This window comes from Trichosurus vulpecula, chromosome 4 (genome assembly GCF_011100635.1).
Source record: "Trichosurus vulpecula isolate mTriVul1 chromosome 4, mTriVul1.pri, whole genome shotgun sequence".
Classification (NCBI taxonomy): Eukaryota; Metazoa; Chordata; class Mammalia; order Diprotodontia; family Phalangeridae; genus Trichosurus; species Trichosurus vulpecula.
In genome coordinates, this window is record NC_050576.1 from 245,720,704 (window position 1) to 245,745,851 (window position 25,148).

At 39.2% G+C, this 25,148-nt stretch overlaps 1 protein-coding gene across 2 annotated transcripts in view; it reads right to left on the reverse strand.

Annotated features, from left to right (window-relative positions):
• PLD1 (phospholipase D1) overlaps window positions 1–25,148 on the reverse strand; it is a 193,795-nt gene that overhangs the window by 58,696 nt on the left and 109,951 nt on the right. The window contains exons 14-19 of one of the 2 annotated variants that reach the window (XM_036755286.1): window positions 21,566–21,766; window positions 20,782–20,995; window positions 19,678–19,791; window positions 12,421–12,549; window positions 8,326–8,444; window positions 4,932–5,045 (exon numbers count right to left, since the gene is read on the reverse strand). In XM_036755286.1, the coding sequence (XP_036611181.1) occupies window positions 4,932–5,045; window positions 8,326–8,444; window positions 12,421–12,549; window positions 19,678–19,791; window positions 20,782–20,995; window positions 21,566–21,766 (891 nt within the window). The remainder of the gene's footprint in view (window positions 1–4,931; window positions 5,046–8,325; window positions 8,445–12,420; window positions 12,550–19,677; window positions 19,792–20,781; window positions 20,996–21,565; window positions 21,767–25,148) is intronic. The other variant, XM_036755287.1, reaches the window with a different exon arrangement.

Here is a 25,148-nt window from a genome sequence, read left to right on the forward strand (position 1 = left end):
AAAGCAGTTGAATGATCTGAACCAATAAATTGTAATTAATGATATGATGTTAACTTGAAGGGAAGTATCTGGTTGATGCTCCAAGGATCTGATCTGGCCCAGTGGTGTTTAGTACTACTATCAATGTACTCAGGGTAATGAGGGAGTATCTGGCATGCTTACAAAATGTGCAGATGGTACAGAGTAAATACATTACCAAATGTATTACCAAAATAAATACATAGTAAATACATTACCAAATGACAATATTAGGATCCAAAGCAATCTTGATGGTGTAGGATGAAATCTAATTAAGGTGGAATTTAATAGAGATAAATGTGAAATCCTAGATTTTCGATTAAGAAGTCAATCATACAAGTGCAGGATTAAGGAGGCATGGTTAGACAACGGTGCATGTAAAAAAAATATCAGGGTTTCAGTGGCCTACAAGCTTCATATGCACCAACAGTATGATATGGCAGTCAAAAAAAAGTCATGTTAGAGCACACTAATAGAGACATAATGAATGTCCACACTGAGGAAGTGAGGGAGGTGATGGTTCCTCTGGACAGTTCTCAATTCAGACCGTATCCGGAATATTGTGCTTAGTCTGAGATTTCATATTTTAGGAAGGACATCGATAAATGGAGGTATGCCCAGAAAAACACAATCAGGATAGTGAAGCTACTGGGGATCATGCTATCTCAACCAAAGGTCTAGTTGAAAGAACCAGAGATGTTTGGACAGGTGAAGAAAATGTGTGTGTGTGTGTGTGTGTCTGTGTGTGTTGTGTGTGTCTGTGTGTGTAGGAAGGGGCAAGAGGAAGAGGAGGATATAAAAACTCTGTCTTTCAGGTACTGTTTCATTATCATCTTTCTAGTACAGCACCTGGAACCTAGTGATAAATTCTGGTTGACTGAGCAGCGATCACTTAGTCAAAGGAGAACAGATTTAAAGTCTGAATGAGAATGTGGAGGTCCCCCATTTAGTATATGGAAAAGGGAGTATTTGAACCCAGGGTCTCTGGCTCTAAATACCACACTCTCCCAACTGTTCCAAGTACATTTCCCCAAGAGCTACTTTTCCTTTTTAAAATGATAATAATAGCTCACATTTTATAGCGCTTTAAGGTTTATGAAGTGCCTCATACACATTATCTCATTGGGTTTGAAAAATGAGTCTCCTTTTTACTACATCCACATGGAAGAAACTAATTTGAACAAGCAGATCCTATTAGGCTTTTGGCTATACCTTTTATTGTGACATGATTTATAATTCACTTATAACTGACGATTCCTGTGTTGCCTCCAGCATTTTTTCATCAAAAATTCTTGGCTTCTGTACATGAATCAGAGATGATCAAATTTCATTATCTCTGACTATAGCCCCCTGCAATTACTCTTATAGAATTCACCAAATTTATTGCAGACAATCCTATGTTGATAACATTTTAGGTTCTAAATATGGGATTATAGTGGGGGGTAGAAGAAAAGATTGCTCTTCTGGGCATCAGGAGACTTGGGTTCAAATCTCACCTCTGACATTTCCTAATTGTGTCCCCCCAGGCAAATCACTTAAACTCACTCTCTCTCTCTCTCTCTCTCTCTCTCTCTCTCTCTCTCTCTGAGCCTTAGTTTCTTCATCTGGAGAATGGGAATGATGATAATAACCTTCATTTTACAAAGTTGTTGGGAGGGTCACATGAGATAATATATATATATATATATATAAATGTCAGCTATTGCTATTAATAATCAGTCCCTAAGAACAGCCAGGTGGGTGCTACTTCTGGGTGCTTTGTCTCTCCTTGTCCTAAAGGGTCCAGGGCAATGAAGCTTGCAGAAGGCTAAGCTGTCAAACCTTTTCTGAGCCTTGGCTTTTTTCAGATAAAACAGTCAAGCTATACGTAGGCAATGACCCAATCCTAGGTAAGGAACTACAACTCAGAAAGACTTACATCTTGACTATAAAGTTAGAAAAATAAATTGTCAATAAATTGTCATAAACCAGGCAGTGTGGCATGGTAGAGGGAGCACTGGCTCTGAGATCAAGGGACCTGGGTTCGAATCCCACCTCTGATACTTACTACATTTGTAACCTTGGGCCTCAGTTGTCTCATCAGTAAAATGAGGTGGTTGGACTTGGTGACTGCTAGGGTCCCTTCCAGCTCTAAATCTGTGATCCTTGGATGTTCTTTCCATAGCTATTTTCTTATCTTCTGGTAGAAAGGATAGAAACTTCTTTCATGTTCCTACTCAATAACCTATTGCCGTGTCACATATGTTTGTTGTTGTTGTTCAGTCATTCAGCCGTATCTAACTCTTCATGACCCCAAGGACTCTTCTGTCCTCCACTATCTCCCAAAGTATATTCGAACATATGTTTGTTGTTTCCATGACACTCTCTATCCATCTCATCCTCTGCTGTCCCATTTTCCTTTTGCCTTCAATCTTTCCCAATATCAGGGTCTTTTCCAATGAGTCTTGCCTTCTCATTATGTGGCCAACCAAACTATTTAAGCTTCGATGTTTGTCCTTCCGATGAACAGTGTCCCAAAAATCTTAAGGCAGTTCTATGCTAAGGGATGCCCTATATTAGGTGTTCAACACCCACAAGTTCCATTCAGATTCAGTCTCATTTCTGAAGCTTCTCAGGACTCTCCCAGTTGCTTGGGCTCTCTCTCCTCGAATCAAGGTTGTCACACTTATCTATGAAGATGTTCTAACCCCCAACATAATATAAACTCCTTGAGGGCGGGAGTTGTTTTTAAATTTTTAACTTTGCCTTCCCAGAGCCTGTTGTGATATCTGGCTTACAGCAAGGGGCTTAAAAAGTGATTGTGGAATTGAATCTAAACAAATTGGAGGGATGAATGTATGAACCTTTGGAAACTTCACTGGGATTCAAGATAGTGAAAAGTTGCAAGAGTATAAACTAACCCAGTGTGCCAAATGCTTTTCGTATTAAGAATGTTTATTTGATCTCATAACCCTAGACAGTACGCAAAAGCATGGGGGAGAGAATATAATAAAATGAAAACCCTGTCTGCCCTGCAGGCCATGTGAAGTGCCAGTGGCCTAGACAGAACCAGAGCTCAAATCTCCCAGCTGCATACTCTCCATTCTTCTTCCTTCCACATGAAACAAATAGGATTGTTTCATTGAGTGGGGCTGCACAAAAGGGTAGGATCCTTACAAGGCAGTCAGCAATAGGCTTAAGTTATAACTTAATCAACACAAGAGATGCTCTCGAATACTTCAACAGGTCAAACATTAATGTGAACTCAGATTTCTTCTGGCCACTTCTTCTCATTCTGTTTTGGTTTCCTCCAAAAGAGGTTCTAATTCTATCTCAGATGGTGTACCATTTTCTTCATTAGGCAACAAATAGGACAATAAGACTAAGACAGAAACTACCAAAATGAATTTAATAAATGGATGGATCTATGTCAATGACCATAAGCTGAAATCAACTGGAACTTTATCTCATGGAGACAAGTACCTTCCTTGCATTGGTTAACTACTCATGCTCAAATCTACAATATCCCCCAATCTGATAACCACACATGCCTCTTTGCTGACATGCAGTATAAAATACTTAATTTCAGATGCTTGATTTATGCATTTTTTTACTGTCTTTATCTTCAATACCTCCATCCAGATTGTTGCTAAGACTACTACCTCCTCAGATGTTAAGGGAATCTCGTTACCTTGCTTTGTCCACTACCCATCGCATCAAGTAAGCAGTAATCAATATATTTAATGATAATAAAAATAAGAATAAACAAGCAACAAAAAACAGTAAACAAAAATGATGAACTAAGCAAACTCCCTTTCTTCCTTTAAAAAACCCTCTAAAATGAATTTATAGTAACAGAGACATTAACCAAATTTATTGAGCATAATATGATCATAAATTTAGAGCTGGAAGGAACCATAGAGTACCCAACCCTTTAATTTTATAGAAGAAGAAACTGAGGTACAAAGAGATTAAGTGATTTTCCCAGTGGCATGAAGTATTGGTCTGAGGCTGGATTTAAACTCTGTTCTTCCTTGTGGCTGCCTCCAAAATGAGGTCTTATTCTATCCAGCCTTCTGTGAATGACAAGGCAGAGCCACTATCTGTTGTCTTAGTTCTCACCCTCACCTATTTATTACCTTTGAAATCTTTATTTGGCATTTTGATTAAAGGTTAAGATTTTCTGTAAGCTAGTCTTAGAGAGGCAGGGTAGTAAAAAAAAGCAGATGAGCATCCCAGTGCCCTTTCTGCTAGAAGTGAGCAGACCACAGCAAGTCACAGCAGCAGCCCAGGCCTCAGCTCCCTTTCCCATAAAACAAGGGGTTGCAGCCAGATGACCTCTAAGGTCCCTTCCAAACTGAAGGTCTTATGATTTCATTTTCTGGATGACTGCCGACTGCAAGTCTAATCGATTCATCACACCTAATAAAATTTCTAAAAAGAGCAAAGGACAGGACATTAAAATAAGACACCTTTATTATCACTGACTAAGGAAGTGCTAACTTATTATAGCCATTAAAATGAGATGGGAAATGATTCATTTTGAGTAAATTTTTAAAGTGTCAGACAGTAATACTAGGTATAGAAACAAACAAGAATGGCTTTGCCCACTAATGTTTTACTGATGACAATGACTGTTTTCCACCTGCCTCCTTTTGAGAGAGAGATCATGGATGTTTACAGGTAGGGAATACTACAAATCATGGCAGACCCAGGAGCTCCATTGAAGACTTTCAACTTACAGTTTTTCTTTATTGTGACGGAGGTTTCGTGTGTGCCTGTGTGTGTGTGTGTGTGTGTGTGTGTGTGTGTGTGTGCACATACAGCACAGAGAAGATTAAGTTGCAAATGTAGTACCAAAAAAAAAAACCCAACAAAGCACCAATAAGATATTTAAAGAGAAAAGAAAAGAAAATGCTACTTTCTTTATTTACCTGCACTGTAGCATGCACAGACTCAGGCACCTGATATCGCAGTTCGTGGGCGGTAGCTTGAGATTTGGGCAGCAGGAATGGATAAGAAAGGGATCGATATTTGGATTTCATAATCTGTAAAAGTAAAATAAAAACTAAAGAGAAAGAAATGATAAATAGAAGTATGTATAAAATAATTTTACATATATGTACTATTTGTGTCTAATGGTAGCTATCTCTAGGGTGGGGAGTGGGGGAGGAGAAGGAAGGAAGAAAAAAGAGGAAAAAGGAATTTACACGCTAACTTTGTTGTGCATTTAAAAGGAATAGCAAGTTGCACCTAGTAAATTTGCAGTTTGACGTACAATCATCATTTTTTTATTATACTATGTTATGGAAATGCTTGTTTTATTCCATAAATTTAAAAAAAAACTAGAAGGTGACTGTGATGGACTGGAGAAGGGGGTTGTGCATTTTTTTTCTTAATTTTCTCCTCCAGATTTATGTGTGCAATGTTTTCATTATTTCCAAGAATTCTTATTTACTTAAAAAAATGTGTTTATCACTCAGCTTTCCAGTGCTGGGGAGAGTGGCTGATACTAGCACCACACTATAAATCAGACTGAGAAATTCTGCAAATTACCAAGGAAAATAATTACTGTTCACTTGCGAAGAGAGTTGCTATTCCTCAAATTGCAATGGCATCTTGATAATATGTATTTAAGCTTATATGCATGCTACCTTGGATTCCTCTTTCACTGGGAACTCATCTACATTTTTAATTTGTAACTTGTGGGCCCTAATTCAGGTAGAGTTGTACAATTTGCAAATCTATCACTTCTCTAATCTTTAAATAACAGACATCCAACTAAATATTTCATCTCTTTATTGAAGCAAACAAGGAGAGGCTTTTTCCTCCCCTGGGCAGAGGATGGGGATAAGATTTATAAAAATTAGGGTCCCAACCTTTTTTTTAGTATTTACTCTTTCCCAACAAACATTATCCCCATCAATGGAAGTGGACCTTAGTGTCAGTAGACCCAGTCATTTGTATTTGGTTTTGGAATGAATTTGGGGATTACTGTAAGAACGTGGGTCTGTCTAACTTTCTGCATTGTCATGCAAATAAAAATAAACTTGAGAAGAAAAGGAAAGCCATCCAACACTCCACCAATCCTAGTTCTGCTGTTTACTGTGTATGGGCTTTAGTTTCCTCATTTGTAAAATTGAGGAGGGCAGCTAGGTGACGCCACAGCGCACAGAGCGCTGGGCCTGGAATCACAGACTCATCTTCCTGAGTTCAAATCTGGTCTCAGACACTTACTAGCTGTGTGACCCTGGGCAATTCATTTAACCCTGTTTGCCTCAGTTTCCCCATCTGTAAAATGAGCTGGAAAAGGGAATGGCAAATCACTCCAGTATCTTTACCAAGAAAAATGCAAATGGGGTCAACAAGAGTCAGAAATGACTGAAAATGACTAAACAATAACATCCTTGGTGGAAAGGGTGCCTTCGCCCTATTTTAAATTCTAGGCCACTGTCTTGCCTCTAAAGACAAAATCAACTGTCCCTTAGGGAGGAAAAGGACAGGTAGCTTCCAGCCCTGGGGTAGGGGAGAGCCTCAAATGGTTCCAGGCCTTGTGACTCCAGTCCAGCAGAGAAAGCTGAGGGTGTATGTGAAGAATGCAAAGGCTGGTAACTGCAAGGTGAAGATACTTGAAGTTTTTCAGTGAAATGTGAGTCCAATTGAACTGGACTCCTTATGATGAATGACAATTACATGAAAATGGACCAGTAAAATAAAATACTCTACTCAGGCCAGCAGAAATTCAAACACTACCTCTCTTGTTAGCTGCCAAGTAAGTGTCTCCATACAGATAAAGGCTACCCTGAAAGACAAAGGCTGCTTGGTGCCTATCTTTCCTTATATAAATATGCATACTGAAATATTGCAAGGCCATCCATTTTTCCAGTGCCATCCATATTTCCAGTTAGCCATATAAGCTCTGTGATGAGCCAAGAAGGTGACTCACTTTGAAAGAAGCTTTCCTTCATCATTGGCTGAACAATTGGCTTCCCTGATACCATGAGGCTATGCACAATGTTTTTCTGCTGCAGTCACATATTTCAGTAAAACCGTTTACACAGTTTACACAGATGAATAGGGATCGGGACATGGCACATGTGCAAAAAGATCACTCTATAAATATCTGCCTCCACAAACACATGTACTCTGGGAATGCTGAGCTGGGGAAGGGGCGATGGACCCACTCTCTGTTTCTCTCTGTCTAATCTCTGAAGCTTGGAGGAGCACAGCAAGGAGAAAGCATTGCCCCCTATTTCCAGGTTCAGTCAATAATGTGCCAAGCACTGTGTTAAACACCTGGGATACAAAAAGTGGCAAAAGACAGTCTCTCATAGTAGATTACAGTTGAATGGAGGAACCCATGGTCTAACAGAGGAGCTCATAATTTAAGTTTTGGGCCCACTGATAGCAGTCAGAGGGAAAAGACTATAGGCGTACTACAGAAAACACAAATGGATTTGGAGCCAAAGGACCAGGAAGTCAAATCCCACCTCTAGAAAGGACTGTGTACAACCTTGGGTAAACCCCTTCTCTCCTCTGGGACTGTCTTCATCTGGAAAATGATGAACTACATGCAGCTGGGTGGTAGAGTGAATATGGTTCTGGACATGTAGGAAGACTCCTTTTCAAACCCAAGCCCAGAGATTTACTAGCTGTGTGAACCTGGGTGAGTCATGTAACCGCCTTCAGCCTCAGTTTCTTCATCTGTAAGATGAGTCTAATAATAGCAATTGCATCAGAAGGTTGTTATGAGAATCAAATGAGATGCTTCATATCCATATCTATATATGTGTGTTTATGTATGTATGTATGTGTATGTATGTATATACGTACATATGCACACACATATATAGTGTGTATATACATGCATATATATATACAGGTTTGTATGGGTACATGTGTACATGTGTGTGTATCATACGTACAAATATACACACATGAATATTTATACATTAAAATAATATACAAATAAAATACAAATACATTATATATAAATATATCTATACTTGTACTTATATACAAATATTCATATATATGAAATATCTCATTTGATCCTCACAATTTATATATATAAATATATGCTATATAGTTAAAATATATTATGTATAAATATCCACATATATGAATATGTTATACATAGGTTTCATATATAGTTATGTATTATATATGATTCCATGTAAATATTTGTTTTTATGCTCATTCGAGTCCTTGGTCCCAGATGCCTAATCTCCCATACCCCATTCCTTTGTCCCTGTCCTTCTCTGCTTCCATTTTGGAGAAACCTGTATCAGATCACGGAGCTCTCGTGTGCTCAAAGGGATAACCTACCTTTGTAAAGTTCCATCGCTGGATGAAATGACGGGCAACATCCCGAGCAGCCTTCCCGTGGATGACAGAGGCGATGTCATGCCATGGCATTCGTGGCATGGCATACCTGTCAATGAAATCTACCCAGACACATCAGACAGTAAAATGACAAAGAACAGTGCTAATGTCAGAAGCCCTGGACCTATGCTCTTAACCACTGCATTTCTGCCCGTCGTCTCCCTGCTCCTTCTCCCAGGTCTAGGGCTTTACACGGGTGGTCTCCTCCATTTAGAATGCCCTTCCTCCTCACCTTGGACTCTCAGGGTCTCTACCCTCCTCAACTGTGGATACTCTCACCTTCATGAATGTGTGTTACTTTGTCACTCTTTGTTATTTACTTATCTGCACAGCTGAGACACTCCCTTCTCCACTGTGGATACTCTCACCTTCAGGAATTTGTTATTTTGTTACTCTTTGTTATTTACTTATCTGCACAGTTGTTCTTTCCCCCCAGTAAAATGTGATCTCCTGGAAGGCAGAGTCTATTTTGTTTTGGGGAGTGTGTGTGTGTGTGTGTGTGTGTGTGTGTGTGTGTGTGTATGTGTGTGTATTCCCTGTGCTGAAGCATGTGTTACTGTTGTTGAGTCGTCCAGCTCTCTCTCTCTGTCTCTCTCTGTCTCTGTCTCTGTCTCTGTCTCTCTGTCTCTCTGTCTCTCTCTCTGTCTCTCTCTCTCTGTCTCTCTCTCTCTGTCTCTCTCTCTCTGTCTCTCTCTGTCTCTCTCTCTCTCTCTCTCTCTCTCTCTCTGTCTCTCTCTCTCTGTCTCTCTCTCTCTGTCTCTCTCTCTCTCTCTCTGTCTCTCTCTCTGTCTCTCTCTCTCTCTCTGTCTCTCTCTCTCTCTCTGTCTCTCTCTCTGTCTCTCTGTCTCTGTCTCTCTCTCTCTCTCTCTCTGTCTCTCTCTCTCTGTCTCTCTCTCTCTCTGTCTCTCTCTCTCTCTCTCTCTCTCTCTCTCTCTCTGTCTCTCTCTCTCTCTCTGTCTCTCTCTCTCTCTCTCTCTCTCTCTCTCTCTCACACACACACACACACACACACACACACACCCAGTTCATATAGTTGAGAAGATATTTCTACTAAATTCACTCTTCATATGTCTTTATGTCCATGGAGGTCTTCTTGGCAAAGACAATTTCCTTCTCCAGTTTGTCCCTATTTTACAGAAGAAGAACTGAAGCAAATAGGGGTTAAATGACTTGCCCAGGGTCACACAGCTAGTGAGAGTCTGAGGACACATTTGAACTCAGATCTTCTTGACTCCAGGCTCTGGTGCTCTATCCACTGCACCACCTAACTGCCTATATAGCAGGCCCATGAGTAACATTTTTTGAATTGAATTTCTCTGGCTCAGATGTACCAATGCTTAGCTTCCACCAGATTGAGTAAATGGCCCTTTAATGCTATTCCTTTAAGTATTTTATATTTCCACTTTTCTCTCTTAGATAATAGCAGATAATCACCAGCCACGATACAAAATTGAGCACATACTAATTATCTTAGGACTCTGTGCTTGATATATTTTTTTCTTCTTTTATCATGTTGAAGTAATGGCAGGTCATTTGGAAAGTGCCATCCATTTTTCCAATTAGACAGATAAGGCTAAGATGAGCAACAAAGACGACTCATTCCAACAAAAAGAAAATGAAGCTTTTAAAGTCTGAATTAAATAAGGGATGAACATTTGAAGAATTCCATCTTTGGGGAATACAGCTTCTAAGATCACAAAGGCAGAACTGGCAAGGGACCTCAGAAGCTATCTGCTCCAACTCCCTACATTTTACAAGGTTACCTTGTTACCCAAGGTAACACAAGTTGTAAACATCAGAGGTGACATTTGAACCCAGGTTCTCTGACTCCATTGCCAGGGTTCTTTCTATTATATCAAGATATATTGTAACATAAAGACATCAAGGGGGAATTTAGTGGAAATTTCAACTATATGAACCATGTAATTTCTTACTGGGTGGCTAGGTGGTGCCAGAGTGCATAGAGCACCGGGCTTGGAGCCAGGAAGACTCATTTTCCTGAGTTCAAATCTGGTCTCAGACACTTACTAATTGTGTGACCCCGGGCAAGTAACCTCACCCCACTGGCCTCAGTTTCCTCATCTGTCAAATGGGCTGGAGAAAGAGATGGCAAACCACTTCAGTTATCTTTGCCAAGGAAACCTCATATGGTGTCACAACGAGTTGAACATGACCAAAAAACAACCAAACACCACAATTTCTTACTGTCAATGTAGAACTACTATGGAAAGACTTGATTCTGTCATAGTGGAAACAAGAGCCTGTGAAGCGGGAGTATGCTGCTAAATATTTAACAACCAGCTCTTCGGAGAAAACATACACATGGCACACTTTGAAATTTAATGTGCATCATGAACATTTTCTTAAGCCCAGACAATGAACAGAACAATAAACCAAGCCCTGATCTGTGGTATCTCTGATTTCTAAGGTATAAATGCTCACAATGAAAATGTAACAATTGGCTCTTGTGGATCTAGGAGCTTCATTTCGGTTCTGAGTTAGAATCTCACTTTGCTAGCTATATGATTATGAGCAAATCACTTGGCTTCCATGATCCTCATTTTTCTCATCTCTAAAATGGGAATGATAATATTTGCACTTCCTAAATCACGGTTACCATTAAAAGGCATTTTGCAAACTGTAAAGCGCAGGGCAGGGACTGGGATACAGAATTATTTCTCTCCCCTTTAGCATAATGCCCTCACACAGGAGGTTAAAAAACATTTGTTGAACTGAATAATTTTGAGTTGCTAAATGTGACAATATCTTCAGGATCTCGACCTCCCCACCTTTCCTCTACCCCTCAAATGTATTCACTTTATACATATTTATATTAGCAGCTAAATGGCACAGTAGATAAAGCACTGTGCCTGCAGTCAGGAAGAACTGAGTTCAAATCCAGCTTCAGACCTGTAGCCAAGTCACTTAACCTGTCTGCCTCAGTTTCCTCAACTGTAAAATAGAGATAATAACACCTATTGTCCAGGGTTGTTGTGAGTATCAAATGAGATCATATTGGTAAAGGGCTCAGTGCAGTTCCTGGTGCATAGTAGGCACTTAATAAGTGCTTATTCTCTTCCCTTATTCCCCTTGTATATGTATATCCTACCACTGTCCTAATGTCTTTTGAAGAGTCAGTGCGTTATACTTTCCTTGGTGCAATACATTATAAATCTTATATTATACGTAGAATTTTACATATTACAGAATATTACATATAATATTTTATATGTAGCATATTTTATGTGTAATATATTATACACATAATCTATTCTACATACAGGCTCTGAGAGAATTAATTCTTGATTCTGTATTTAGTATTTTATCTTATTCTGTAACTATATTCTTCTGAGAGAAGACACTTAGGTGTGCTAAAATTCAGTCTCTCCCTCTCTCTAGCTAGATATTAAAAAGTTAAGCTTTCCCACAATTGCTGCTAAAGAAAAACTCTCTTCTCAATGTTCTCACAAAATATTATCTCAACATTAACTCAGCATGTGCTTGAGAGCCAGGACAACCTGACCTTTCCCCATTTTGAACAATTAAGGTGGTCTTATCTAATTCCCTAGTTACCTATAAGTCTGCCCTTATCAGTGACCTCAGGATACAGCTAGAATCTGTAAGTTTACAAAGGCATTCCTTAGAGATGGAGAGAGGTTGTCCTCATAACATATTGGGGTTATTCCTACTTTCTTTGATGCAACCAATAATAATCTTTCATCTCTGTGATGCTAGCCAATTAGATAATTTCTGTTCTGTTCTTTATTCTATGCTTATAAAAAGATGTTGCGTTCTCAATTCAGGGTCTTGTAGCCAGAGGTAGGGCTTGTCTACTCCCACAAGCTCTAAAGGGTTCTTGGACTTTTGGGTGTATAAAATCAAAATGTTAAAAGCAACATAACCACAATATCAAGTGTTATATTTGTAAATGTTCTCTTTACTACACCTATAAAGAAGAATAAAGAAAGTCATAGGTTCAAGCCAAGATGCATACCCTGACTCCCACCCCAGCTTATACCAGACTGCAGGAACACTCACCAGCAAAGGGTTTATCCAGCTGAACCCAGTCTTTGAAGACAAAATTACAATAGTCCTTTCCATGCCAGAATCGAGTTTCCCCATGGAGCTCTCCAACACCTGTCTGCAAACTACGGATGGATCCCATGTCTGCAAGATGCAGCAGAAAACGTGCTTTCAGAAGCTCATTAAGACAGGTGTCCTGTCCCTTACTATCAAGGTTTCTCAGCCTTTTTATGTCATGGACTCCCCTTCCCCTTTTGGCAATCTGATAAAGCCTATGGGCCACTTCTCTGAAAATTTTTCTAAATTAATAATTAAAGGAAATACTAAATCTCAGTTAGAGGTTAGTGAAAATAAAAATATAATTTTTCCCATCCAACAACATGGAAGCCCTGAAATCTATCAATGGACTCCATGGGGGTGCCTGTGGACCGCAAGATAAGATTCACATAAATGATGCCAATGAAGGGAGAGAAGAGCCTTGGAATTCAAGGGCTGGTAAAATTGGAGATGGGAAATTTTAGTGAAATTAAGGGATTTATTTAGAATACCAAGACTCCCAGAACTGGTGAAAAGAAATTTCAGAGAGGCACCCCAAGAAGGGGCAGGAGAAGATTTTAGCAGGAAGGGGTAATTCCAGTGATAATATGTGATGTTTACATAGCTCTAAGTATACAGTATGCTGTAGTCAAAACAATGCTGGATCTGGTTCCAGTTTCTGGTTCTGCTAATTACTACCTGTGTGACTTTGGATTGGTCACTTATCTCGCTGGGATGAAATTGCTACACCCATAAAATGAGTAGGGTGAGCTTACAAGATGACCTCTAAGGTTCTTCTGGCTTTTCTATCTATGACCCCATTTTCTTTCAGTTAAAAAAGGGCTGTGAATAAAAATGGTGGTGAATAAAAAAGGAGCTTTAAAACTTTTACAAGCTCATGAAAGCAGAGTAGTTGCCTCTGTAAGAAAAAATGGATTCTTCCTTCCTAACACAGTCCTTTACTCAAACCATGGGACTTGAGTGTGACATTCAGTGATTAGTGGATTATTGACTGAATCCATTCTATTGAATTGTCAATGAGGCTTCTATTGCCTTATAGAAGCCAACACTTTCCCAGTACCTATTCAGTTGCTAAGAATCCACTATATGGTATTTGGAAACATAGGACTAACTAGAGAGTATTAGATAAAAATAAAAGGAAATGGATTAAGAGGGGGGAAAATGCAGAGGCAATGAAGGACTTAAAGCTTTCTCAACACAGAAAAAGTTCATGAGACTGATGGATGGGGTTTGTATTTTCATACATGTCAAAGTGTGAGGGTCTCAGACACCAGAACACTAGATCTCCTGCCTGCCAGTAACCCATGAAAATTTATGGCAGCAACAGACAAAAGCATATGGTGGCAGCAGCAGCACATGGCAACATGGGGCAAAGATTTTTTTTTGCAACATTCTATTGCAAAGGTTGCCAGGACTATACCAGATTCAATGGATTGCAATAAATGACCATTGGAAGTTTATAGCACATGTACAACAGAAAAGCAATATGCCAGGGAGTAGGGCAGAACTATACATAATAGCCAGCGTAACCTGAATTAGCCAATGAGGGCACAGATTAAAGCAATCATTATACCTATTATTAGTAATCTCTTTTAGGTTGACAACCCACATCCTTTAGGATATCTATGGACAAGCACAGGTTAGTGGAAACCCAAGACAAAACTCAGAAGCAGAGTAATCTAGTGGATAAACTTTGATCTTGGAGTTAGGGAAGACCTGCATTCAAATTACGCCGTCTGATTATAGGCAAATCATAGTTAGTGTCCCAGGCAATGCTCTAACTATTTAACTAACTACAAGGTAAACTATAAATTAAAAGTAAGATCTCAATCTGTGTTGAGGGAGGAAGTTTCTGTACTGGGAATTCCCTCTACTAATACAAGTCTACATTTAAAAAAAATCAAAATGGACATTTAAATAAGTTCTTAAAAATTACTTCAAGTATCCTCTACCACAACTGGCACTCAACAAATGTTTGAACTGAATTGTTTCATTTCCATAAGTACAAATGTTAAAATGCTAATGAACACATTTTTTTTTACCAACCTGTATGGAAAACTAGAAATTTGGTTTGAAAGAAGATAAAAAAGACTAATGATGGGTTAAGCTTAAAAGGATTTCTCCTGGTAGACCATAAACTTACCAGAGGGTAAGGATCACCTCATTTTTGCATCTGTATCCCTATCACCAGGCACAAGGCTTGGCATGTAATGGACACTTAATAAATGTGTGTTGATTAGTTGCATCTCACTATTTAATTTTAATCCAACAGAGAAAACCACTCTGAAGCTGTGAATTTAGAAACACAAGCAGACACACCCACAAACACTAATTTTAGAAGGTTAAATTCAGTCAACTAGTTGTCTGCAGGGAAGCATATACATCTAACACTTCTTTTCAATTAAACAAGCAGACTCTACCTGACTCCAGCCAAAAGTCATGGCCTGTACACCACCAAAACACATCTGACTTATCACAAAGCAGACCTCAAATTCAACATTCAGAACCAAATAATCAACCGCTCCACGATTTCATGCTTAGAGCCTGGTGCAACATGGCACCACATGAGTAGCTAGTGGTAGGGAGAACTTCATGGGAAGGTTCCTCTTTCTTCTTATTTCCCAACTTCTTTATTATTTCATATGATTATGGGAGGAGAGGCTACACCCATGATATCCTTGTTCATCATTCTGCAGCCCCATTAATCAGTTGCATCTTACTGCCTTACCACATTCCCTCCTGCTCCTTTCAGGTGACCAGTCTCTTGGAGTTCTTCTGGGTCCTGCGGCATGATGATGTCCATTGTGGACAGTGAGTCCACACCTGGGCTTTGATTCCGACACAACGAGAGTGAAGGTGTAGTAGAATGGATCCCGAATGGACAGTCAGGAAACCTGGGCTCTAGTTCCAGTACTGAGACTAACTGGCTTTGAGATAACCTTGGGCAAGACATTTAACCTCTCTTGGCCATTATTTTCACATCTACCAAGTGACAAGCTTGTACTAGATAGATGATCTCTAAGGCCCCTTTCACTTCAATGATTTTATGTTCATATTTAGGCAGAAAATTTTATGTCTTCGTGTTAAGATCTATTTGTTAAGAAATGGTGAAGTAGAGGAAGATGCCAATGTCAAAAGGTAAAGAGAGGTATAGGTACAAAGATATAGCTATAATTTTATCTATATATATACATATAAGAGAGCATGATAAGCTGGAATAACATTTTCTTCTGAACATAAGCACTGAGAAAGAAAAAAAATTCTCATTTTCTGTTATTCACTACCTCTCCATTTCTCCTCCTCTTTTTCCTTTTTCCTTCCTCTACTTCTTCCCTTCTTCCTTTTCCTTCCTTCTTTTCCTTTTCTTCTTCTTCTCTTCCCTCTTGCTCTTTCCTTCTTCTCATTCACAAAACCACACACACACACACACACACACACAGACTTTTATTATGGAACAATTGTATCTTTCGGCAGTGACTCCATCAGGGCAATGATTTGCAAAAAAAAAAAAAAAAGGAAGGACTCCATCCAAAGTCTAGTGGAGCCTTACCCAACAGGGATGCAATAAATTAGTGGTTGGTGTTACTCTAAATCATCTTTATCTCTGCAGGAACTTTTCCTGGCTGCTGCATAGACTGAAGGAGATTAAAAGGGTAAAAATTTCAAAGCACAAATATCTCTTAAGAACAACTTTCCCAGATTAGAGTAGGACATCTCCTAGCATAACTCTGTCTGTCATGGAAAAGCATCAACTCATATCCCTGTTTCTTAATACTTTACATTCCAATTAATATGAGCAATATAGCTTTAAATTTATGTATGATCTCATCTGACCATAGCCTATGATCAAGACTGCCCTTTGCCCACTCAAAACACACACACACACACACACACACACACTGATAAAGATCCCCCAGTAATAAAGATCTTAAAGTATGATACTTCCCTTGGCTTCTGGGAGGTAACTCTCCCAATTTTTCTTTTATCCTCTGCTCCTATAGTTGTGTGTTTTCATCAGTGGCTCTTGTTCCTTCTTCCAATGCCTAAATGGGGATAGCTCTAAAAAGTCCATCTTTGATGGTCTTTTCTTCCTTCAGTGACTTTATCCACTCACTTTGTCTCAGTGATCAACTCTGTCAGTATGTCTCCCTAACTATATACCCAGTCCAACTTCTCTCTTGAATTCTAAGCCTTAAATTTTGAACTGGATGTCCTGTACATACTCAAACTCAACATGTCCGAAGTATAACATTGTTTTTCCTCTGCAACCCACACCTCCTGTGAGTTTCTCTATTTCTGTCAAGGGCACCCATATCCTTCTAGTCACACAGGTTTACAAGCTTGGTGAATTCCTTGACTCTTCATTCTCACTCATTCCATCATCCAGTTTCTATCTCTACCCCACCAGTGACTGAGATGGCCTCAGGATAGAGTCATCACCATGGGACCAGGAAGCCAGTATGGAAGAGGAGCAGGCCAGAGAGTGAGCCAGAAGTAGAAAGGGAGCAGTATGAATGGGTCATCTCAGAATATAGCACTTCCAAGAAGTCACTGAGTTGGCTCAGGTTGGAGTCATCCCCAGAGGTCAAGCAGCCAGTGTGTACATAGAATAGGCTAGAGAATGAGCCAGAAGTAGAGAGTAAACTCTAAACTCCCATTATAATTAAACTATTACTATTCTTAAGGGTCCTATAATTTACTACTTTATATCATGTTTTTCCTACTTTCCACCCTCGAGGACCTTACAATCTAATGACTATACTCTGATAATTATCCTCTTCATGCATACAGCCCTCAGAATACCTACCCCCTGCTCTAGATACTCTGTCAGTAAATGTCCACTAAAAACAATAGCTCATAAGCCCCCATCTGTGAGTTGACTTTTTCTTTAGTCAGCCAGAGGAATGAAATCAAAAGCATAGAAGAATATTTTAAGAAGACTTTAATGTAGCCATGCCTTGCACCAGGCCTGGAGTCAGGAAGACTGAGTTCAAATCTGATCACAGACACATTCTAGCTGTGTGACCCTGGGTAATTCACTTGACTCTGCCTCAATTTCCCCATCTGTAAAATGAGCTGGAGAAGGAAATGATGAACCACTCCAGTATCTTTGCCAAGAAAACCCTAAATGGGGTCACAGAGAGTCAGACACAAATGAAATTACTCGACAACAAGAACAACAAAAACTGCACAGAGATTAGCACATGCTTGCTGAATGAATGAAAAAATTTCTCTAGTCCCCCCTAGTAATACTTTTAGGTAGATCACAACCTTGTTGTAAGAAGTTTTTAACTGAGAAATTAAACCTTTCAGCTAAAAAAGGCTTTTTTGTATTTTTTTCCCTTAGTCAAACCACATGCATCTACTCTTGCTGAAATTAAAAACTTTAGCAACTTGTTTTTGAACAGAGTAACGCTAATGAATCAATTCTTTACACAGAATAACATCAAGGAAACTGAGATTCTCTTGAAATTACATAATTCCATGGGAAAATAACACATGGAAAAAAACAGGAGAAAGAATGATTTAAGATACCACAGTATTTTTTTAAATAGAAATCTGGCATGGTCACCAATCACCTATTAGGATTAATTACAGTCTAGTTTTCTGAATGCTGAGTCAGCAGGAGATTTCACAGCCACATTCCATCTGATTATTACTCATCATCAATGAAAACAAACCCTTAAAATATACTATGCAAATAATTTATCAGGCTACTGTGCATCCAATGGAAACCAACGCTGTAGAGCAGCCAAGCCTGTTCATATCCACATGAATGGAACTTGATTCTCCTGATTCAGAATGAGAAGACTTGATTTTTAATCCTAATTCTGTGACCTTGAACAAGCCTCATTCCCTCAGTGAGACTCAGTTTCCTCACCTATAAAATAAGGAAGTTGAACTAGACAGCATTTAAGGTCCCTTCCAGGTACCAAGCTCTGATCTTTTGATTAACTCTAGAAAATCACCAATTTTAAATCTTAAGGAATATTTTCTACTTCTAGACTTGGAACTCATCTGGTTAATGATTTTCAGCGCTGGGAGGGCAGTGTTCCTCAGTGCTATCTCTGCTACAGAATCAGATTTAGAGCTTGAAAAGACCAAAGAGGCCATTAGAGTCCAAGCTCCTCAGTTTACAAATGGGGAGCTAAGGGGTTAAATGAGTTGCCCGAGGTCCCACAGGTACAGAGCTAGGATTTGAACCCAGCTCCTCTGACTCCAGCTTCATTGCTTTTACCTCCCATCAGTTGAAGCCCACATATCTATCTAAAGAACACTCTTTAAGTGAACATTGCTACTGACTCCCATCCTCTTGGACTCATGCTCAAATCTCTAAGTTCAACCAGCACCTCACTCATTTTTTCCCTCTCTCCTTAGCATCCAGTCCCATCTTCAGTTTCGATAACCCCTCAAACATTCTTCTTTAACCTTCCTGTCTTCTTAGACAGTTATCTTTGCTGACATCAGTTGAGTGTAAGGATCAGGCCATCACCACATCAATCCAATCTGCCTCTGAGATCTTGATTGCTCCTGGTCCTTTTCCAAGCCCAAGCCACTCGTCCTCTTTCCACTAATTCATGGTGTTGGGACCTCATCCAAAGCTCAGGTAACTGGCTCACTTCATAGGCACCCAGATCATACATTTCCTTCTGACTCCAATGATTTCCCACATTCATTTAGCTTGCCATGGTCTGCAATTTGAATGTTGTCCTCACAAACGTCATAAAAAAGACAGTAGGAAAAATACTGCTGTTTGAACCTGGATAAGTGAAGTCCCTCAATTCAGGAAAGATGCAATTGAAATATCCTTTTAAAATGCATATTCAAATCTTCTGCTAATAAGTACTGCTCATCTGAGCCTAAATAAGTCAGTTACTTTCTCTGACTGAGCCCCAAGCAACTCAAAGACTTATCTATTGCATTACAGATCTATAGAGGATACTGAGGAAATCAGAGATCCTTGAAATTTTTATTATGTTACAAACTCTCAGGGGGCACAAACCACATCACATATATGTGGGTTTTTTAAACAGTAACCAGCAAAGCATTTGGTATGTAGCAGCCACTCAACAAATACTTGGTGAATGAGTGAATGAACATTGCATGGATAGCATACTGATCCAGAAACACTGCACACTCATGGTGATCAGACGACAGGCAAGAACAAAAAGCCAAAGCTTACGGAGAACCTTGCCTTCGTGCCCCTTCACTTACCACCTCCAGAGCCCGCGAGTCTTTGTTCCGACTCGCTGGAATGATGCAAGAATTTCAAATGGGGCTTTAACCCTCGGATTAAATGCTGGCGACTTCTACAGTGATTAAAGTAACCTGGGAAAAGTTGAGACGCTCTTTTTTACAAACACACGGATAGCATCAGATTTGCAAATTAGGCACTAAAGATCAATACAAAATAGTCCTGGGCTTTTTGTTGGTTGGTTAGCTTTAAGACTTTGCTAGAAATTATGTTATTGATCCATGATTTCAGGGAAGAGAAACCCTCTTCCCTGGGGTATAAACAACTGAGCTCCAGAACAGATAATAAATTGATGAGTTGTAGAGAATCTCAAATGGACTTATGTAAACCTAATGCACCATTGCTAGCTGATGAAAAAAGTGCCAATGTTCTTGGGCCAAGCCTGGGAAGTTCTCTTGATATACCCTCTGACTCTTTTGTAACTTCATGTTTCGGGTGGGCTACTCTGAGAATCTTCAGTGATTCTGCTACCATTAAGGCGAGTGTGTGTGTGTGTGTGTGTGTGTGTGTGTGTGTGTGTATACACACCTTTTGGTTTTGACCATTTGGGCTTGAAAAAAACATCAACCCATGTGTTTCAAAATGAAGCATCAGTCCTGGGAAATGTAATGGTACCAGGAAGGGAAGTATATGATGGGCTGTCAGCAGTTTGGTATGTTACTCTACAGGGAGTTGGGCAAACAGAAACATAGCCTGTTGCTATAGAAATATGAATAGTCAGAGAGACCACAGAAAGGATGACCACTGTCAGAACATACAACCTTCCTCTTAGTAGTGAGGTGGTGGACTATAGGTAGAGAATAATGTGTATTCTCTCAGTCATGGTAGCTGTAGTGGATGACTGTACTTAAATGCCTTTTCTATGTCATCTATTACAAGGAAGGTACCAAGAGGACCAGGAATTGTTGGAAAATGAATGCACAAAGGGATCTGTGATTTCAATGCTGCAGATGGCAAGTGAATATGGTATAAAAAAATCATTAATAAAACTGGACTTTTGGGTTTGTTTTTGGTTTTGTGTTTTTTTAAAGGAAAGTTCACAGAAGACAAAGACTAGGACTTACTTGAGGCACTATCAAGGCTGCTGATGCTATCGGCATTTTCCAGGTTGTTCCGATATAGCTGCCGGTAAAGGCTGAATTTGGAGAATTTGTTTCCTTTACCCACACCTTTCATTCTAGGGTCAGAGTCATCAGTGCTTTTTGGGAATGGGAGATTGATTTTAAATTCTTTTTTCCCTTTAAGGTTCAAGGCTTCATTGGAGTCTCCCATCTCCCCCTGCAGACAAAAAAACATATGGGCAAAGCTTTTTAAAAGACACTAAAAATGGGATGTTATGAAAAGCCCCCCCACACACATACACACTAAGTCAAAGCTAGCTAATATGTAGCATTTATAACTTACTTAGGCTCCCAAACAGCTGCCCCAAAGAAGTGTGGAGAGCAGTTACTGACCACATATCTCTGTCCACGGACAGATTGGAATGTTATATTTCATATATATATACATATACATATAAATTATTTATATCAATTATATAAAATGTAAATTATTGTAGAAAATATATATAAACCTAGTAATGTTCATAATTAATAGCTACTAATAATTGTTCTTCCCTTTGATTGTATGTGTATCTGTAGTACTTAGCACAGTACCTGGCACATCATAAGCACTTAATAAATCTATCTGTGTCTGTCCTCCCTCCCTCCCTTTTTCTTTCCTCCCTCCCTCCTTCCTTCCTTCCTTCTCCTCCCTCCCTCTTGCCTTCCCTTCCTTCATTCCTTCCAATATAACTTGCTTTCACTTGTAACCTAAAGAAATCTAGCCAAACATCTCTCCATATCTTACTGTGAGGGAAAATGTTGACTGTCCCACAGTGATTCGTTTGACACTGCCCACATCGGTCAACCTGTGTTCATTGTCGTCCCATCTTCCATAGGCCAAGTCTATTCCACCAATAAATGCAACTGACTGGTCTATGATAACAAGCTTCTCATGGTGAGCCCACAAATACACAGTGGAAGAAACATGATCTGGGTGTCTCATCACCTGGGGGAAAAATAAGTCCACAACTGGAAAAGGCTTTCTCAAAACACATTGATGCATCTCCTAACATGTTACAGCTGTAAAAAAAGATGTACAGTTAACAGACTCAAGTACTGGAATATACTATGGAAATTTATCAAAGAAAATAACTTTCATTATTAATGCTTAATAGTAATGATTGATATTTATATAGTATTTTTATGGCTTACAAATCAATTCATGTGTTTTCTCATCAATGGAGGGAGATTATTGCCATCTACCCTTTTCACATGCTCCCTGGAACATCTAAAAAATTGAGGAATGGCTATTCCTATTGAATCTTTGCCTATGCGTATATGTTTCAGAAAAATTCGGCCTCATTTCATAGCTACCCTATTTTCCTTTTTTAAAAAATAAATTTATATATTTATTTATTTGTTTTTAGTTTTGAACATTCACTTCCATAAGATTTTGAGTTCCAAATTTTCTCCCATCTCTCCCTTCTCCCCACCCCAAGACAGTGTGTAATTTTATATAGGCTCTACATATATATTCATATTAAACCTATTTTCACATTAGTTAGGTTTTAAGGAAGAATTAGAACTGATGGGAAAAACCAAGAGAGAGAGAGCAAATAATATGCTTCGATCTGCATTCGGACTCCATAGTTCTTTTTCTGGATGTAGACAGCATTCTCCATCATGAGTCTTTTGGAGTTGTCTTAGATCCTTGCATTGCTAAGAAGAGATAAGTCTATCAAAGTTAGTCATCTCACTATGTGGCTGTTACTGTGTAAAGTTTTCTCCTGGTTTTACTCACTTCACTCAGCATCAGTTCATATAAGTCTTTCTAGGTTTTTCTGAAGTCCGCCGGCTCATCATTTCTCGTAGCACAATAGTATTCCATTACATTCACATTTCGCAACTTGTTCAGCCATTCCCCAACTAATGGGCATCCCCTCAACTCCAATTCTTTGCCACAAAAAGAGCTGCTATAAATATTTTTGTACATATAGGTCCTTTTCCCATTTGCATGATCTCTTTGGGATACAGACCTAGAAGTGGTCAAAGGATATGCACAGTTTTATATCTCTTTAGGCATAGTTCCAAATTGCTCTCCAGAATAGTTGGATCCATTCACAACTTCACCAACAATGCATTAGTGTTCCAATTTTCCCACATCTTCTATACCATACTGTTTTGTCATGTTAGCCAGTCAGATAGGTGTGATATGGTACCTCAGAGTTATTTTGACTGCATTTCTCTAATCAATAGTGATTTAGAAATTTTTTTCATATGACTATAGATACCTTTAATTTCTTCCCCTGAAAACTGCCTGTTCATATCCTTTGACCATTTATCAATTGGAGAATGACTTGTATTCTTATAAATTTGACTCAGCTCCTTATTTTCCCTTTTATCAAAGGAAGTCATATTATATTATACATATTTTAACCACAGCTTGAATGTCTATTAAACCTATCTAACAAGGAGAATGCTTACAACTATATTAATTACAGAATTATTTAGTTGAAAACATTTTCGAGAAGCCACTTTCTTAGTGCTTAGTGTTCTTGACTGGGAATCATGTATATGTAGGTTCAACTCCTAGCTTCAACGAAGTCAAGAATCATTTCTTAAGTACCTACTATGTGCGGCATCAGGCTAAGCGTTGGTGATGCAAAAAAGGCAAAAACAATCCCTGCCCTCGATGAGCCCATACTCACATGGGGTAAAAACATGCAAATAACTCTGTCCACATGATATATAAAAGAAAAATTGGAAATCATCTCAGAGGGAAGGGAAATATGTAGCCATGGACAAGTCACTTGAACTCGTCTGAGCTGTAGTTTCTTCATCTGTAAAATTGGTATAAAATAAGCCACTCTCTCCCAGGGAGTACTCAGAGGTTCCAGTGAGATAATATATAATACCAATTGTTCTTGCTGCTGTTGGACCTTGGGAAAGTGACTTAAACTTACAGTATTTTCATCTGTAAAATGACAGAGTTGGATCTGATGACTAAAGCCTGGGCCAGCTATTGATCGTATGCTACTGTAGACTAACATTTTGTTGTCGAGTTGTTTTGTCGTGTCCAACTCTTCGTGACCCCATTTGGGGTTTTCTTGGCAAAGATACTAGAGTGATTTGCCATTTCCTCCTTCAGTTCATTTTACAGATAAGGAAACTGAGGCAAACAGGGTTACATGACTTGCCTAGAGTCACACAGCTAGTAAATGTCTAAGGCTAAATTTGAATTCGGATCCTCCTGACTCCAGGGTTGGCACTCTCTCCACTGTTCCACCTAGCTGCCTGGAGACTAATGTACCAAAATATCACTAGGTTCATTATTTTATGGAACAATAAAGGCAGTCTTACCCTAGTAAAGGAAAAGTGAATGTCTGAGGCTAGACAATTCAGTCCCAACCCCTGCCTGCCAAATTACTTCTGTATGAAATATTCTGATGATTCTCCAAGAGGGTTATTTTTTTAAGCTCTGAAGCATCAGGTTAATTGAATTAACCATTTGTTTTGGCTGGCCTTATAGTTATAGTGTCAGGCCACAAAAATCACTGAAAATGTAACTGACATTGTAATTGTCCAGTAGAACATAAGCTCCTTGGGGGCAGGAGGTGTTTCTTTCTTGTCTTTGTATGCCCAGTGCTTGGAACATAGTAGATGCTTTTTAAACTAGATTGTAGCAAAATGAATATTCACAAATGTTTTAAACCAATATTTGAAAGAAATTAAGTCCTTCTATTGTCTTCCCCCCTCCTACTTAATGAAACATTTTTTTGATCCTGTCTATGCTAACAAGTAGGAGAAACTCCAAATAATTCCATGAGTCAAGGGGTGTCTCAATGACAGGGTCATGTTCCCTAATAGCTTTTGGTACAGAGCCAATGATCATTTATAATCTCTTATCACACTGGTGTTTTGTTTTGTTTTTTACCAAGGAGAGAACAGATGATGTGTTATTGATAGGAAGGGCAGGAATATATGTCAAGTAATTTTCCCCACAGAGTTCCTCATTCTAAAAGGCCTCTTTGACCTTTGTTGTAGAGAGCCTTCCCTAATTGATGACCTGTTTGTCACAAGAATATCAGCCAGGATGTAAGTTCTGATCACTCCAACGGCACAGGGAGGCCTGGCACTGCTATTTAAGGTCCACCCACTAGAAAATAAATCAACAATGACTGCTAATGCTAGGAACATGTTTGCAGTTCCCAGGTCACTCAAGTAGCCCCTTAAGACAGGTGCAATTGCAAAGAGATGCATTGAGGTTTAATGTCAGGATAAATTGCCTAACATTTTTTTCCTTTACAGGATGTAATGGACTGCCTTGGGAGGTTGTAGGCTCCTACCATCAGCTTAGCCACTTCACCCTAAGGGTCATGGGTTCCTTC